This window comes from Amblyraja radiata, chromosome 2 (genome assembly GCF_010909765.2).
Source record: "Amblyraja radiata isolate CabotCenter1 chromosome 2, sAmbRad1.1.pri, whole genome shotgun sequence".
Lineage (NCBI taxonomy): Eukaryota > Metazoa > Chordata > Chondrichthyes > Rajiformes > Rajidae > Amblyraja > Amblyraja radiata.
In genome coordinates, this window is record NC_045957.1 from 44,999,429 (window position 1) to 45,018,813 (window position 19,385).

General features: G+C 41.6%; 1 protein-coding gene across 3 annotated transcripts in view; it reads left to right on the forward strand.

Annotated features, from left to right (window-relative positions):
• Window positions 1–19,385, forward strand: part of thsd7a (thrombospondin type 1 domain containing 7A) — a 371,495-nt gene that overhangs the window by 187,468 nt on the left and 164,642 nt on the right. For all 3 annotated transcript variants that reach the window (XM_033045698.1, XM_033045715.1, XM_033045709.1), the window contains exon 3: window positions 13,024–13,272. In XM_033045698.1, the coding sequence (XP_032901589.1) occupies window positions 13,024–13,272 (249 nt within the window). The remainder of the gene's footprint in view (window positions 1–13,023; window positions 13,273–19,385) is intronic.

Sequence of the window (19,385 nt, forward strand, 5' to 3'; positions counted from 1 at the left end):
AAATCTGCATAAAGTTCGAATAATGTGATCAAATTTGTGGCAATGAAGTTTATCATTAGCCGTGCGTAATAAGATTGTGCATTTTGGTAGCAATCATGCATTGCCCCAGCATATAGCCCTCAATTACCCCCAGCAAATAGCCCTCACTAATTGCTCACAGTTTTGAGTCGATTATTGATTTTACATGCCAAATATGTATGAAATAGTATCCAGCTTAACCTAATTCAATATACTGTAGTAGTATAACCCACGCTACTAAAAAGCTATACAAATACCCGAGCTACTCTTAATGCATTTTATAAACACTGCAAATGTTAAATTGTGAATTGGATTCTTGGCCCACTGCCCATCATGGAAAGAATCTAGGCAATCAAGTGGCGTGACCACCTAAAGGATTGAAAATACCCGTAAATCAAAATTACTGTCCAGCATTGTGAAATATCCTTTGAATTGTCACTGAGGGTGATGGTGGGGGTGAGGTGTTGATCATTGAATGTAGAGAAATCTTGCAATATCTAAAAATACTATTTGACTTTCAGTTCAACATTTCATTAAACTGAATAGCTTTTAATCAACATTCAGTTGTGCTTATGCTTTTTTGTTTTTATCATCCCCCTTTTTAATTACTTACATGATCCTCACATTCTGTTTAGGTCTCTTTCGGTTTGTGCAGCACATCATCTCGCAAAAGAACCATAACAATTTAAATCATGTGTTCCAGATGAGGTCAAATTTTACAGCCAGTAGAGTGATTGGAGAGAGCTTACTGAACCATTCTTAAAACAAAGTTATTTCAGCAAGCAACACTAGAGAGAAACACAACAGACTTATTTGTTATCAAGCTGTTCCTTGCAAATGAGGGCAGGAAAAGAAATAACTGTTATTTTAACTGAAAATGCAAACTAGATTTCTCCTTTAGCTTTATTGAACTGGGTAACCAACATCCAGATGTTTTTTGCTTTCTTTTATTCTCTATCATTGGAAGAAAATGGGCCTAAAGGGTCTGTCCCACTTACGTGTCTTTGGAACGCAAACTACGCGTCCTCGTGGTCGCGTTGAGCCGCGACGGTCCCATGAAGGTTGGGCGCGATTTCATGCGTATGCACAGCCGTCTGGAGCACGTGACGTCATTTGAAGATGGACACAAAATGCAGCAGTAACTCAGCGGGACCGGCAGCATCTCTGGAGAGAAGCAATGGGTGATGTTTCGTGTCGAGACTCTTCTTCAGTCTGAAAGAAGGGTCTTGACCCGAAACGTCACCCATTGCTTCTCTCCAGAGATGCTGCCGGTCCCACTGAGTTACTCCAGCATTTTGTGTCTATCTTCAATTTTCTTGGCTGGCCCCGCTCTGGGAGTAGTAGTGGGGACGGATCCGGACCGCACCGGCCGTGAGCCCCAGGCCGAGTTCGGCGATCGTTTGCCTGCTTCTGCTGCTGTTGAAGGTGAGACGTTGCATCGCGCCAGGGTCTTGGGCCTGTCCCACTTTGGCCGTCAGTTACGCGACAGGCCGTTGACCGCGAAGATTTCGTTCACTACAAAAAAGTTCATTATTTGTGGCACTCAGCAGCTTGAGAGCCTATTATGATTATCATCACTGGAAGCTCCTGGAAAAAAAGCTGTCTGTGATAAGCTGTGGTTATCATTGGCAACGTCCCATTGTGATGTAATTGTGGCATTCGGCAGCTTGGGAGCCCATTGTGATTGGTGCACTGTGAGTGGGATTGTGACATCATCAGTGGAAAGTCCTGGAAAAAGGCGGTGTGTGAGAACCGTTTTTTACCTTTTTAAAAAATGAATCAATAACTTGTGAAATGTAGGATGAAATCTTCAGTTAACCTGATTACTGAGTGGAGGGGAAAAATGTGTCAGAATGTAAAAATGTAAGCATTAGCGCGTAGCGTTTTGACGAAGGTAGAAAACACATATATACGCACGCACACGTATACATACATACAAGATGAGACTTTTATAGGTATATAGATGTCTTTCAATGCAAATATTCTGGAACATAGAGATATAATAATATTGTACAGGAACAGGCCCTTCAGCCTATGATGTTGTGCCAATTTAAACTAATCCCTTCTGTCTGCACACGATCAATTTGCTTCAATTTCCTGTGTTTATCTAAAAGCCTTTAAACACCACTATCATAATCTGCTTCTGTCATCACCCTTGGCAGCACATTCTAGACATCTGCAGCTTTGTACAAAATATCCTGCCCTGCACATCTCCTTTAAACTTTCTCCCTCTCTTATTAAAATGCCCTCTAGTCTTTGACATTTCAACTCTGGAAAAAAAGATTCTGCATCTACTCCATCTATGGCTCTCGTAATCTTATGATCATCTCAGCTATGACACTTCTGAAAACAATCCAAGTTTGTCCAATCACTCAGTCTAGGTAATATTCTCTAATCCTGGCAGCATCATTGTAAATCTTTTCTGCCTCATCTCCAAAACCTCCACATATTTCCTGTATTGGGGCACAAGACTGCACGCAAATATGCCAGGTAGCATAATTAAAGTTTTATAAAGCTGAAACATAACTTCCTGATTCCTACACTTAGTGCCCTAACCACTGAAGACAAGCATACCATACACCTTCTCTACTGATCTATCCACTTCTGTTGCTACTTTCAGGGAGCTATGTTTTGGACCCCAAGATCCCTCTGTAAAATGAAAATCCCTCTACAACAATTTCTAGTTTACAGTTACTGTTTCCTATTGTCAATTTTAGGGTTCTAACATAAAAGAATGTTGCACTTGAGCTGATATGCCTCCCTGAAGTAATGTAACAAAATTGTTTTAATTAAGTACATGAAGAGTAAAGCTGTACAGGAACTATACATCTTTCATAGAATCATAGCGTCATGGAGTCATAGAGTGATACAGTGTGGAAACAGGCCCTTCTGCCCAACTCGCCTACACCGGCCAACAATGTCACAGCTACACTAGTCCCACTTGCCTGCGCTTAGTCCACTTCCGTCCAAACCTGTCCTATCCATGTACCTGTCTAAATGTTTCTTAACAAAGGGAAAGTCCCAGCCTCAACTACCTCCTCTGGCAATTTGTTCCACACACCACCACCCTTTGTGTGAAAAAGTTATCCTTTGGATTCCTATTAAATCTTTTCCCCTTCACCTTGAACCTGTCCTCTGGTCCTTGATTCCCCTACTCTGGGCAAGAGACTCTGTGTATCTACCTGATCTATTCCTCTCATGATTTTGTACACCTTTATAAGATCACCCCTCATCCTCCTGCACTCCAAGAATAGAGACCCAGCCTCAACCTCTCCCTATAGCTCACTGGCATCTAGTCCTGGCAACATCTTCGTAAATCTTTTCTGAACCCTTTTAGCTTGACAATTTTTCCTATAACAGGGGCCCGAGACTGAACACATATTCTAAATGCAGTCTTAACCCTTACCGTTGTCTTATACAACTGCAACATGACCTCCCAACTTCTATACTCTTATCTTTAAAATATAAACTTTTTTGTATGACAATATGAACAGGCTGTAATGAAAGCAACAATAAAGTCGACAGAGTGTATGTCTCCAGAGAGAAAATGTTTGTGAGAGATGTTGTGATGGTAAAAAGTGGAGATAAATCAGGTTACTCGTCTGTTAGATCGATCGAGTCAAGTCAAGAGTGTTTAGTTATCATACATAACGATAACTGAACAGTGAATTTCTTACTTTCAGCAGGCTAACAGGTTTGTAAACAAGTACTTACAGATAATATAATAAATAAACAAAAAATTGATAAATTAAAACCCCAATATTAGTGCAAAAGTCCAAAGTCCTCAGTGCAACTGAGATAGTTCATAGTTAGATTGTGTTTGTAGTGTTCAAGAACCTATTAATATTATTGCCTCATTAATCTTCTCTAATATCTACTGATCCTTGTGTTATTTATATATATATATATATTTTAAATGCTGCAGTTTATTCAAAATGTTATTCAAAGTTCACGATGGAGATAACTGAGCTACTTACAGTTGATCAGAGATAACAATTAATCATTCTGTGGCAAGTGCAGATTTTGTGACAAAGCGTGCATGCACAGTAAGCGCAATGCAACAGTGACATTGAAGATGTGAACCGAGTAGTCTAAGCAAGAGGGTCGTGGTGAATCTAAGTATCAGACCACAGTGGGTTGTGGCGAATAAAAATAATAAAACAATTTGCAGATGCTGGAAATCTGAAGCAAAAACAGAAAATGTTGAGCAGGTCAGGCTGCGTATGTGGGAATAGAAATAGAATAGTAAGATTAAACGAGAACTTACCAGTTTGAAGTTTGATCTGTATTTTATGAGGAGTTACGATGAGGGATTACGTAAAGAAGCCCGCCAGGACGCATGCGTGTCATTCTTCAAAGCAGCGGTGTGAAATCACAGATAATTGTAATGACTAAACATAGTAAGATTAGAGAAGAGAACCAGTTAAGTATATGATCAAGGGTGGGAGCGAGGCACTTAATCCCTCATCGTAACTCCTCATAAAATACAGATCAAACTTCAAACTGGGGTAAGTTCTCCGTTTAATCTTCTATTTTACCTTCGGAGGTCACGTGAGTGACTACGTGAAGATTTTAAAGCTCTGTGATTTCATGCCGTGGAAACGAGTCCATGCATCACGTCTGCCTGATGACTGTAGGAGGAATTGTGTAACATAATTTGGACATGAATTCGACATTGAAATCATAAAATTGTTAACACAAAATTACCCCTTTTTTATGGGTTTAAAAATTTAATTTACAGAACTTAAAATTGTTTCTGCAAAACGTTCCAGGTTTCATTACTGGTTTGTTGTAAAATAATTGAATGTTTTTTCCCCAGACCATCCTGCTGCCTTGAGGAATTTGGTCCATTGGTACATCCAAACTGTATCAGCTGCCGATGTAGCTGCAGCCCTGGTGGAATGAGATTTTAAAATATTAGTATCCACCCCAGCCTGTGTTAGCACCTGTTTCAGCCATCTTGAGGATGGTCTGGACCGTCACTCTTTTGGTGTGGTTGCTTGTGGCTGACCAAAAGTGCCTTCTCATTGCCTTCTTAGGATTTTCGTTGTCTCCATGTATAACGACAGATGTCTTACTATACAGAGACGGTCATCTGTTGGTATGACCTAAATTGTATATTGAGGCCTGCTGATCCCTGTCTGTTCTGCTTTACTAACTCATAGATATGAAACGTAATATTTCTGTTGAGGAAGTCATGTTGTCCAGTCTTAGTTTATGCAGTGACTGTACCCTCTGTGCCGTGACCAATGCCATTAGCATGACTGTTTTTATGTCAGTCTGTGTAGGGACAGAGCTGTTGCTGGAGACCAATTCGGAGCATCTTCAGGACAATACTTACATCCCATATTTGGGAGTACCTGCTTCTTGGGGAATTAGTATAAAAATTCCCCATCATAAGTTTGTTACCAGGGGGTGAGTCCCAACAGAGTAACGCTCTGCCCTAGGTAAGTCGATAGGGCACTTCTGGCGCAGTTGATGGCACGGTAAACTGAGCCCTCATCATAGTGGAGGCCTGCCAGATTCCCAGAACAGACGGATCGTTCATGTCTCTGTAGGTGATGTTGTTTTTATGGCAGTACAATCTCCCACTTCCTGATATAGACCTGATACTGTTTTTGGTGACTGTCTTTGGGCCGCCGAGATCATGTTCACTTGTTCGGAGGAGGGAGGAATGGGAGGAGAGGTCCAGTCCGTCGGCTCGTTGTAGTAGATGTGTTTTTAAACTCTACAAATTATAAGTTCAAATGTTTATGGCATGGGTGGCTATCCTTGTTACGGGATGTAGCAATAAATCTGGTCTATGGGGATGTGATACATGGTTCTAATACCATGTTTAATACCACTGGGAACCATGGTTGAGTAGGCCAATCGGGTACTACACAAAATACCAGACGCAGAGTCTTGTTGTATTTTCCTTAATACCCGACTGATGAGGCAGAAAGGAGGGAATGCGTAAATAAACATTTCCCCCCAATGCAGTGAAAATGCATCTGTCGCCGCTGCCGCAGGGTCTGGTTCCCATGAAACATAATTTGATAACTGGTGGTTAAGTCTGGATGCGAATAGATCGATATCTGGTGTTCCATATTTGCTGTAATATCAGCAAATACTTTTTTATTCAACATCCATTCGGTGTTTTCATTAAATTTGCGGACCTGGTGTCTGCCACTAAATTTAGTCTTCCTGTAGGTAAGTGGCTGATATCCAAATATCTCTCTGGATACACCATTGCCAAATTGTATTAGCCAGATTGTCACATGATGTCGATTTGTTTCCACCCATGGGTTAATGTATGCTACCACGGTGGTATTGTCTATCTGTAGTCTAACATGCTGGTGATATGATCCCCGTACAATATGACTTTAGGCCATGGAATGTAACCCAACATTTCCAGGTAGGTTTATGCCCAGTGTGAGTAATAATGATGCCTCCTGAGCAGTCCATCTACCTCCCAAGCTAGCTGATGGTATGTGGGTACTCCCACCCCCGTGCACCTGCATCAGTTTTGTAGTACCATGGAAGGGTTACTGACAATGATGGATTGGAACAAAGCCAGAATCTATCCACCTTTAGTTCCATTTTAGCTTTGATTGGTAGTTTCATAGGTCTGTCAAGTGACCGCATCTAATTTTGAGTGCTTGTATTTATTGCTCTCTGTAAAGTTTTGGTAATGTAGAGGTCCAAATTTGTGTCGCGCTGGAAAGGCAGCCACCATTTTGCCAATTACTTTTGCTACCAATCTGATGGTGGTTTGCTGATGTCAATGAGGTTATTGCAAAGCCTCTATAAACCTAGCCTTTCCCTTAGGCAGAGTCACCGACATGTGAACTGAGTCAATGGTGAACCCCAAATAGTCCATAGTAGTGGAAGGCGTTAGTTTAGATTTACTGGATGGACATAAAATCCCAGTTTTTCAAATACTGTTTTGTGGCTGTTACAGTTTTGTTTGGCCAATTCCAAAGTTTTAGCCACAATGATATGTCATCTAAATATGCCATGACCATGTGTTTACGTTTCCCTAGAAACGCTAGGGCTGGTTTCAAAATTTTTGTGAACAGCCTGGGGGCTATGATAAACATTTGGCAGTGCTTTATACTGCCATTAGTTGTCCCATCCAGTTGAATTTTAAGTAACATCTGTGGTCACCTCATATAGGCACTGAATAGTAAGACATCTTTAAAATCGATGCTGGCCATGAAGTAACCTTTGAAATTATTGTTTAGTAGTAACAAAGGTTTCCATTTGAAGTGAATTTATTGTACAAATGTATTCAATTTTGTCAGATCTATGATGATGCGCACAACCACCATCTTTTTTGTTTTTGGTAAATATATTGGACACGAATTCTAATGGTTCATGTTGAGTTTTCCTCAATTACACCTTTTACGTAAAGCCGCTCCAGTTCAGCTTGCGCTTTTGATTTTTCTTTATCAGAAAGCACGAACATTCGGTTCGGTATATGTGAACGGGAGGGCTGTACTTGTGTATAAACTCTATTGTATATCCCTGGATACTGCTAAGATGTAAGTATCGGTTGTTAACATGCTCCATGCATTCAGAAAAGAGTGTAATCTCCCCCCAACCTCCATGCTCCCTGTATTTTGTAGGGAACCAGACCCACCTACCTCCATAGTTACCAGTGGCAGGTTTACTTCTTTTTTGTAGGTTCTTCGCTGCTGTTGTTGCGCTGGTGTCTGGATTTTCGGTTTGGTTGGCGTTGGAGGTCCCCGCATCTTCCAAGAAGGCCGGCCTGGGCCATGGCCTAAAAAGACTCATGTTTTGAGTACCGGGCCTTCGTGCTTTCACCAGTTCTGCTGGTGGGTGCGTAGGGGTGCTGTCTTTGGCTGTAGTGGGTTTTTGTTGGAGTCCCTTTTATTAGTCCAAGGGTTTTTGCTTCCTTATCGAGCTCCTTGACTTGCTTCGATAGGTTGCCTCCAAACAATAGTATTGGTGGTTTTGTGGTCCCAGGTTTTCACAGTCCCTGCACCCCTTGCACACTTGTCGTTCCTTCTGCGGACCCCTCTTCCAGGTCAGCCCAGAACTGACCCGCAGTGCTCGCCTCTGATGAGGTAGAAGCACTGTGCAGCCCTTCAAGAGGTACTGCTGTGGGTTTTTCATAGGGCCCACAGTGACCCGACTCCATCTCCCGGAGTCTGTCACGTTGGAGCAAATGCTCCACACACCGCTCCATCCAGCTCCAGCGCTCTCGGTCGCTGGCCGCCCGCGGTTGTTCAAAGTCGGACTCCTCTGAGTCCACGACCTTGTTTGTTTTGTGTCAAGCCTTACCGCCCGGCCGCGTGGATCTGGCCGGTGCGGAGGCGACATCGGGCACAGCTGATCATACTATCGGTGATCCGAGTGCCGCTGGCTGCTGCTGGCTGCCCGCTGCCCCGCGGTCCTCCCTCACCAGCTTTGTCGTAGCCCGTTGGTTTCTCCACCTGTAATCAGCATGGGAAAACACAAAAAGACCGCAGCTCTTACCTGCAGGTCCTGGTTTAAATTGTCGCTACGGGGGAACGTCGTTCCACCCCGCCTCCTCCGTTTTCGACTTGTCAAAAGTCGACGGCCCCATTCTGAATAGTCTCCCGCCCGGCCGTGGTGTTCTGGCCGGCGCGGGACAAAAGTCGGCACAGCTGATCCCTTACGGGGCTTGTGCCTTCAGCTGCTGCTGGCTCTCGCAACTTCGCGGTCCTCCCCAGCCAGCTTTACTCGCAGCCCTTGTGGACACTATTTTGTCCAGCTTCCCCCCCCCTGTGTAAAAACAGCGCGGGGACAAACACTACCGCAGAGTAAATCACTTACCTGCAGGTTGCGGTTTCAAACTTACCGCTGCGGGGGAACGTTCCACCCCGCCTGTCGTTTCGCAAGCGTGAAAGCGATATGACACGCATGCGTCCTGGCGGGCTTCTTCATGTAGTCACTCACGTGACTCCGAAGTAAAATCCATATTTCTGGTCAAAGACCCTTTATTAGAACTTGAAAGGAAACAAAAGACGTTTGGCAAAACTGCCATATTCATTTCCAGTTGAGGTGAATCGATGTTTTTCGGATTCATGGAAAGTATGTAGCAGTGTTCCTTGGGGAAACAATAGTGAAAGGCTTGGATAGAGTGGACGTGGAGAGGATGTTTCCACTAGTGGGAGTGTCTTGGACCAGAGGGCACAGCCTCAGAATAAAAGAACGTACCTTTAGAAAGGAGATGCGGAGGGATTTCTTTAGTCAGAGGGTGGTGGTGAATCTGTTGAATTCATTGCCACAGGTGGCTGTGGAGGCTAAGCCATTGGGTATTTTTAAAGCGGTGATTGACAGATTCTTGATTAGTAAGAGTGTCAACGGTTATGGGGAGAAGGCAAGAGATTGCGGTTGTGAGGGAAAGATAAATCAGCCATGATTGAATGGAGGAGTCGACTTGATGTGCCGGATAGGCCAATTCTTATACTATAACATAAATGAACATATGATCAGTGCTTGGGCTGCAGAATTTTATGATCTTTATTAATTACCTACTCTTGGAATGCAAGCCACCATTTTCTAAATTTGGTAGCACTGTGAACTCCAAAGAAAAAGCTGGTGAATTACCGCAAGGAATATTAAGTTTAATATGGTGAAATGAGGGGTGATTCATTTTAATAGAAAGAATGCAGAAAGAGAAAACAGATTAAAAAATACCATTCTTAAAGAAGTGCAAGAACAGAGGAATGTGGGATTATATAGGCAGGAAAGAGCATTCGGCCCATCAAGTCTGCTCCGCCATTCAACCATGGCTGATCTATTTCTCCCTCCTAACCCCATTCTCCTGCCTTCTCCCCATAACCTCTGACACCCGTAGGTAGTTCACCAAGGAGAAGGATATTAAATTATGTGAGGTAAGGGAAACTAGTAGAGTAGCTATGGATACTATGAGTTTCAAAGTAAAAGAAGCACTGACACTTATGAAAAATATAAAGGTGGATAAGTCTCCAGGTCCTGACAGGATATTCCTTAGGATATTGAGGGAAGTTAGTGTAGAAATAGCCGGGGCTATGACAGAAATATTTCAAATGTCATTAGAAACGGGAATAGTCCCTGAGGATTGGCGTACTGCGCATGTTGTTCCATTGTTTAAAAAGGGTTCTAAGAGTAAACCTAGCAATTATGGACCTGTTAGTTTGACTTCAGTGGTGGGCAAATTAATGGAAAAGATACTTAGAGATAATATATATAAGCATCTGGATAAACAGGGTCTGATTAGGAACAGTCAACATGGATTTGTGCCTGGAAGGTCATGTTTGACTAATCTTCTTGAATTTTTTGAAGAGGTTACTAGGGTAATTGACGAGGGTAAAGCAGTGGATGTTGTCTATATGGACTTTAGTAAGGCCTTTGACAAGGTTCCTCATGGAAGGTTGGTTAAGAAGGTTCAACTGTTGGGTATAAATGCAGGAGTAGCAAGATGGATTCAACAGTGGCTGAATGGGAGACGCCAGAGGGTAATGGTGGATGGCTGTTTGTCGGGTTGGAGGCAGGTGACTAGTGGGGTGCCTCAGGGATCTGTGTTGGGTCCTTTGTTGTTTGTCATGTACATCAATGATCTGCATGAAGGTGTGGTAAATTGGATTAGTAAGTATGCAGATGATACCAAGATAGGGGGCGTTATGGATAATGAAGAGGTTTTCCAAAGTCTACAGAGTGATTTAGGCCATTTGGAAGAATGGGCTGAAAGATGGCAGATGGAGTTTAATGCTGATAAATGTGAGGTGCTACACCTTGGCAGGACAAATCAAAATAGGACGTTCATGGTAAATGGTAGGGAATTGAAGAATGCAGTTGAACAGAGGGATCTGGGAATAACCGTGCATAATTCCTTGAAGGTGGAATCTCATATAGATAGGGTGGTAAAGAAAGCTTTTGGCATGCTAGCCTTTATAAATCAGGGCATTGAGTATAGAAGCTGGGATGTAATGTTAAAATTGTACAAGGCATTGGTGAGACCAAATCTCGAGTATGGTGTACAATTTTGGTCGCCCAATTATAGGAAGGATGTCAACAAAATAGGGAGAGTACAGAGGAGATTTACTAGAATGTTGCCTGGGTTTCAACAACTAAGTTACAGAGAAAGGTTGAATAAGTTAGGTCTTTATTCTCTGGAGCGCAGAAGGTTAATGGGGGACTTGATAGAGGTCTTTAAAATGATGAGAGGGATAGACAGAGTTGATGTGGACAAGCTTTTCCCTTTGAGAATAGGGAAGATTCAAACAAGAGGACATGACTTCAGAATTAAGGGACAGAAGTTTAGGGGTAACATGAGGGGGAACTTCTTTCACTCAGTTCCTCCAGCAATTTTGTGTACCTCTGATTATTAGCAACCACTTTCTGTTATTTGCACTACCAGTTTATTTATTCATGTGTGTATATATTTATATCATGGTATATGGACACATTTATCTGTTTTGTAGTAAATGCCTACTATTTTCTGTGTGCTTAAGCAAAGTAAGAATTTCATTGTCCTATACAGGGACACATGACAATAAACTCACTTGAACTTGAACTTGAACTTTACTCAGAGAGTGGTAGCGGTGTGGAATGAGCTTCCAGTGGAAGTGGTGGAGGCAGGTTCGTTGGTATCATTTAAAAATAAATTGGATAGGCATATGGATGAGAAGGGAATGGAGGGTTATGGTATGAGTGCAGGCAGGTGGGACTAAGGGAAAATAATTGTTCGGCACGGACTGGTAGGGCCGAGATGGCCTGTTTCCGTGCTGTAATTGTTATATGGTTATATGGTTATATGTGAAGGCATTGGAGAGGGTACAGAGGAGATTTATATAATTGGTTCCAGGTCAAGGATCGAGATAGATTGGGCAGGATGGGGCTTTTTTCTTTGGGGCAAAACTGAGTGAAATTGTGATGGAACTATAGGACAGAATGAACATTGGGAGTTGTTTCCATTGATGAAGTGGTTGAGGAGCAGAGGGGTAAAATAAAAGTAAAGATAATTAATTTTAGTATGAGGAAAAACATATTTATACAGCTTAAGGTTGGAATCAGGGATGCATTGCCTGCAACTACGAGAGCTTTCTTGAAATGAATCAAGAAAGATGATATAGTTATTCACCAGATATTGATCATTTTCCTAAAGGTTTCATTGTGACCTTTCAGAGGGAGATGATAAATATCTGGTGGAGAAAACATTTGCAAGTATAATGAGAAGGGATTCGGGAATGGAAGTAATGAGTTGATCCAGAGGAGAGACAGCACAGGCACAGTGGGCCAATCAGCTTTCTTCCTGTTGTATCTGTCCGGTTGTTCCATGGTTCTTTAAAGTGATAGATCCTTATGCACATAGTAGGACATAGAAACATAGAAAATAGATGCAGGAGTAGGCCATTCGGCCCTTTGAGTCAGCACCAATATGATTGAATATTCAATATGATCATCCAAATCAGTCTCCCGTTCCTGCTTTCTCCCCATATCCCTTGATTCCATTCGCCTTGAGAGCTATATCTAACTCTCTCATCAATACATGGTGCAATGTATTGAATACAATGAGAACATGGTGAGATTAATTCTTTAGTTCTAATTACGATCAAAAGAGAATTTCAAAATACATGTTTCCAACTCAGCCTAATTTTGGTCATATTTTGCTTTGAGACAATTGTCCACTAATGCCATCATTAATTGAGAATCAACAATTTAAGTCTGGTACAAGTTTACTAGTGATAAATAGCAATAACTTATGCTATGCTTCAGTGCGTCTTGAGTTGTTTCCCTCATATCAATGATTTATTTGTGCTTTCTAAGGTGATGAGACCTTTCAGTGGTGTAGGAGGTGTGTGCTGAATGTGTGTAATAGGCGTGCTAGTTTCTGAATTAATGTGGGTGGGTTGATATTTAGTAATGTGTAGTTTTTAGCTTCTTTTCACCAATTTTGCATATTTTATGATGTAATGTTTGAGTAAAAGAACAAATCAACGAATATATATTAAAGATTACTAAACTCATAAAAATGTTGTTTTTTACCAGCCTCTGCACACAACTGAAGTTGCCAATAACCTTCCAGTCCTGTGTGGTCCCAAAGGACTGTCAAACCTCAGAATGGTCCGAGTGGAGCCCCTGTTCAAAGACTTGCTACAGTGCAACATCTCCGAAAGGATTTCGTGCCAGAACGTCCAGTATTAACCAATTTCCAGTTGGTGGTGGGAAAGAATGTCCATCCCTCGAGGAACAAGAGCCATGCTCTCCCGAAGGAGAAGGCGTGCCACCTTGTGCTACGTAAGTCTGTTCATGTTAATACCTTCACCGTGTTGGAGAGCACAAATGGACATATAGCTGAGAAGCAATCAGTTGAATAACCATGACACTTGACATTTTAAGAGTAACACTGTGCAATAAATGCAGAACTGTAAAATGAATGCAGAACATTCACAAAAGACGCTATAAGTCCAAGTTGAATATTTTCTTTCATTTACCTGCATTTGCAGACAACGTATTACCAGAGTGGCCTGCTTATCATTTCTTAGAGTAACCACAGGAAGTAGCAGATGACTGAGGATCATCCATTTTTTTCCCGTGCTCTCGCTGTGGAGTATCTGGTCTTCCATTGGAGACACTTATACTTTACATCATTTACTTAATTTTTAATAATTTTCAATTATTTGTAAGTGTTTTAATGTATTTTTGTTACTCATTGCTTTTGAAATATATTACTGATTTAAATCTACTTGAATAGCGGCACAGTAGTACAGCGGTAGAATTGCTGCCTTAAAGCGCCAGTGATCCGGGTTCGATCCTGACTACGGGTGCTGTCTGTATGGAGTTTGTACGTTCTCCTTGTGACCACATGGGTTTTCTCTGGGTCCTCTGTTTTCCTCCCACATTCCAAAGATGTGCAGGTTTGTAAGTTAATTGGCTTCTGTAAATTGTCCTCAGTGTGTTGGATAGAACTAGTGTACGGGTGATAGCTGATCGGCACTGACCCGGTGGGTCAAACGGGCCTCTTTCCATGCTGCATCTCTAAACAAAACAACATTTTTTAATGGTTTATGATTACTGGAATTTAGAATTTAGAAGGATGAAGTTTCTATCTAATGGAAACATGTTAAATTTTTAAGGGACTGGACAGGCTAGATGCAGGAAAAATGTTCCCCATGTTGGGGGTGTCCAGAACCAGGGGTCACAGTTTAAGAATATGGGGTAGGCCATTTAGGACTGAGATGAGGAAAAGCTTTTCACCCAGAGAGTTGTGAATCTGTGGAATTCTCTGCCACAGAAGGCAGTGGAGGCCAATTCACTGGATGTTTTCGAGAGAGAGTTAGATTTAGCTCTCAGGGCTAACGAAATCAAGAGATATGGGGAGAAAGCAGGAATGGGGTACTGATTCTGGATGATCTGCCATGATCTTATTGAATGGCGGTGCTGGTTCGAAGGGCCGAATGGCCTAGACTTAGACTTACTTAGACTTAGACTTTTTTACCTACTCCTGCACCTATTTTCTTTGTTTCTATGATTACCATTGGTAAAAACCTATTAAATCTTTGACAATGGGATCCCAAGATATGACACAAGGTGGAGTTGGTATTGGATTGCATACATGGGTTTAGCTACTTTAGCTCTTCATGTGAACTCCATCTAAGACCCAGAAAATTACACAAGCTTAGCACATCCAAAACATATGAGAATGATCGCATAGTCTTAAAGAGGAAAAGATATATTGCATTCTTCAAAAGGAATTCTACTAGCATTGCACAAGAATAACAACTATCAACCCACATGTGAAAAAATAAGTAAAAATGATGGCAGAGTGAATCTGGACATCTGACTCAGTCTGAGATGATCAAATCCAATGTGTGTCTACCATGTGGCAATTTAGGTGAAACCATGCTGGGGTATGCTTAGACAGAATGTTCTTACCCCCTGGTAACTCATTCCCAAAGTAATTACCCAATCACCATTCACTTATATACAGTTTCAGAAGAGAACATTTGGACAATAAATGAAAATGTATTAAAGTTAGTGGTCACAAAAATGTGAAGAAAAAGAGGGCTAAGATTAAATAAACTGGAAATGCACACTTGCAGACTTACAGAAAATGCAATAGGGAAAGAATTGGAATGAGATAATAGTTCTGGGTTTTGTTTACTATAAAATAAAGACATTGAGAGGTCAGGAAATGAATTATTTTTTGCAGAAAGTTGGCCCTGAACTGCTCTTGGAACCACAATATAAACATAGCTGGTTCAGTTATCTTTTTCATGATAAGATGTTCTCGAGGCAGATTTTGTGACCTGAATGTTATTTTCCACCAGTCAGGCCGAACATGAAGGCACGAGGAACTGCAGGTGCTGGTTTACAAAAAAAGACACAACGTGCTGGAGTAACTCAGCGGGTCATTCACACATGAATGTTGATTAGATCTTGCTGCATAAAAACTGCTTCATTGTAGATTGATATTAAACACCATGCTCTTACAGGGAATATCTCACTTCCGACTGTTTGTTGGAAGAATGGTCATTGTTGAAGTGGTTGATGTGGTTGAAGTAGTAAGAAGTTGCTCCAAAGAACTCCAGAAATTAGGTCCATTCATCTCCAGTATCTGCACCCATCTTCCACTATTGAACTGAAAATCTTTCCCCTTGATACCCATTGAGTTCAGTTATCCTAGAGGTTCAGGGGATTCATTCATCTCCAGCATCTGCACACATCTTCCACTACATTAACTGAAAGGCTTTCCCCTTGATACCCATTGACCGGTTCTCCTCGAGGTCCTTTATGCCGCACTCAGTCAGATGCTGTCTTGATATGAGTCGTCACTCTTATTTCACCTTAGAAATTCAGCTCATTGGTCATTGATTGGGCCAAGGCTGAAATAAGGACCAGAACTGAGTGAACATTTCCAAAACTCATAATAGGCATGAGTGAGTAGGTTACTGGTGAATAAGTGCCTCTCAATAGCAGTAAATCACTTTTTCCATCATGTATCTGTTGAAACTGCAAACACTGGTTACAAAACAAGACACAAAGTGGTGGAATAACTCAGCGGGTCAGGCAGCATCTCTGGAAAACATCGCTGGGTGACATTTTGGGTTGGGACCCTACTTCAGACTGATTGTTGGTTCGGGTAGGGTGAAGAAAGCTGGAAGAGTGGAGGGTCAGGACAAAACCTGGCAGGTGATATGTGGATACACGTAAGGGACCTTTTTGATAGGCAGATGGCTGGAGAAAGGCCAGAGATGGAAAGAGAGAAGGTGTGAGACAAAATATTTGAAGAGTTGTGAATTGTGAAGCTAGAGGAAGGAATGTAGTTGGAAGGGGAGGGGGAGGAAAGAATTTCGAGTCCAGTTGGGGCACAGGAGAAACAGGCAGAGGGTGGGGGGGGGGGTAGAAATGGGGGATGGAGTTGGTAGTTACCTAAACTATATAGGTAATAACAGGTATGGGGACAGGTAGTACATCACATGTGGTTGCAGGGGAAAGTACCTGTGGAGGAGGAGTTTTCGGTGGGAAGGGATGAGTGAACCAACAAGTTGCGGAGGGAGTAGTCTCTGTGGAAGGTGGAATGGGGTGGGGATGGGAATAACTGACTGGTGGTGGGCTCACATTGGAGATGACGGAAATTTTGGAGAATTATATGCTGGATGTATAGGCTTGTGGGGTGAAAGCTGAGAACCAAAGCAACGCTATCCTTGTTCCATCTTGGGACATGGGGAGTGTGAGCAGAACTCTGGGACACAGAGGAGTTGTGGGTGAAGGATCCATCTATGATAGCAGGGGTAAAGAAAGAGAACATCTCTGATGCCCTAGAATAGAAAGCCTTATCTTGGGAGCAGATGCAGTAGAAACAGAGAAATTGAGAGTAGGGGATAGCATTTTTGCACGAGGCATGGTGGGAGAAGGTGCAATCCAGAGAACTGTATAAGTCAGTGGGTTTGTAGTAGACATCAGTCGATAGTCTATCCCCTGTGATGGAGACAGATATATCAGGAAAGGGGAGAGAGGTGTGAGCGATAGCACATGTGAATTTGAGATCAGAGTGGAAGTTTGTGGTAAAGTTAATGAAATCAATGAGTTCTGCATGAATGCAAGAGGCAGCTCTGCTCCAGTCGTCGACGTAGCAGAGAAAGCATTGTGGGATGGTGCCCGTGTATGGTTGGAACAAGGTCTGTTCAAGGCAACCAATAAAAAGGCAGGCTTGTGTGGTGCCCATGCAAGTGCCCATGGCTACACCCTTAACAGAGAAAGTGGGAGAAGTTGTTGAGGGCAAGGACAAGTTCCGTCAGGTGGAGGTGAGTGTTAGTAGAGGGAAATAAATTGTGTCTCTGTTCAAGGATTAACTTTTAGGGCCTTGAAACCTTCCTGGCGGGGGATGGAGATGTAAAGGGACTGGATGTCATGAGGCAAATGAGGCAATGTGAGCCTAGAAATTGAAAGTTATTGAGAGTAGAGGGCATGTGATGACTCTTAGATGTAGGTCAGAAGGAACTGGACAAGGGGGGATGGGGTGGAGTTAAGGTATTTGGAGGTGATAGGATGGATTCAAGGTTTTTGGAGATGTTTCTGTTAATGGAGAGTAGATAGATTGGATAGTAATTAGCTGGATAGAATTTGTCGACATTTTGACCTGTTATGTATAAGTAGAAATATATATAAGTTCAATCATTAATGTAGAACATTTTATGTGTATAATAGGAATATTAGCTGAAGGCAAGTAAATACTGGCAAAGGCCAACAATATTTTCACATTATTCTATCATATACTTCAGTGGAGATGGTATTAATGTTGGCCAAATGTGCATAAAGTGAGCCAATTTGTGAAATAGAAGTACCTTTATAAGCAGAGAAGCAAAATACTTGAGGATATTGAAAATATGAAATTAAATCCAAAAATGCTAGAATTGATCGGTAGGTCAAGCACAATCTGTGATGAGGGAAATAATTCATTTCAGGTCAAAACTTAAGTTAGAACATTTTAAAAGCACTGTATCTACTAGTTCAATAATATTCACAGGAACAGTGTAAAAAGCAGGTGTGGCACAGTCATTAACACCAGCCATTAAATGTGGAGTCAAAAAAGGGTTTGTTTTGTATAGATGAAGATCAATATGAATCATAAATCAAACAGTTCTTAATATATTTATTTAAACATGAAGCAAGTGGAATAGACAATTATGACTCCTCACGGATGTCCTGTTTTATTCATGAATTCAACATGTCCTGGCATATTAACATACTGATTGCTTGCCACTATTTGCATATTAAATAGGATGTATAAGCTGTAGCGTAATGTGTTTACATCAAAGTTTTAATTTACTGCAGGGACTATTTTAGCTCCAGATATCTCGTATGAAAATCCGAGTTGATGTTTCTCATTACTGTCTAGTTTGCATGTTCTTAAAAGTATTTATATCGTGATTGTCTGCTGAAGGATAATTCAGTTACATTGCAATAGTGGGATAAAGTACAGATTGAGATTTAAATATAAAATTGATTAAAATAAGTTAAAGTTTGGAGGTTTTGAGGAGTCAAAATCTCACAGATGGCTCATGTCTTGAGTGCAGTATAACTTCCCTAACTGATTCATACTGACAATCAAAGTCATAGGATCAAAAATCCTAACAGACTTTGTGCGGCTTTTGGTTAATATAATAATGATAGATAATATTGAAAAACACAGGTAATGTATATTTTTTAGAAGTAAATGTGTAGATCATTTGTGCTCTTATTGTACAAATCCATGATCTGGTAAGTTGATGATTTGGTTAAATTAAACCTAACTGGACTAAAACCTAAAACCTAAAAATTGGACTTAAACTTAATTGGGGCAGCTAATGAAATTTGACCTATATTCTTGGGAACTTAGAATGATGAGGGGAGTTCTTGTTGAAATGTATAAAATCCTCGGGTGGGAGGCAAGGTCAATATTGAGATGTTTCCATTGGAGGGAGAATCTCAATAAGGGAACCTAGTTACAGGATTAAGGGGCAGTCATTTAAAATTGAAATACCAAAATCAACTTCTCACGGATGGTAGAGAATCTCTGGAATTCACTTCTCCAGAGTGATGTGGGGATTAGACCTTTGATGGGGTTTTAAAGAGGAAGCATTTAATTTTTTGAAAGATCAGGAAATTGATGGGTATGAGAAACTTCTTCTTGCGTATGGCGTGCACAGCCTAAAGTTGTAGGACAACTTGTTCTATATGATCTTATTTGATTGTACACGCTGGGTTGATTGCATTCGTCGAAACAGGGCGGACAGCGTGAAGGTTGCAATCTTCCACCCCTATGAGAAACGCACAGAAGAGGAGATGAGGCCTGGGACAGATCAGCCACGATCGTGTTGAATAATGGGTAGGTTAGAGCAGTGGCGTAGGGTTGGTTTTGCGCGCCC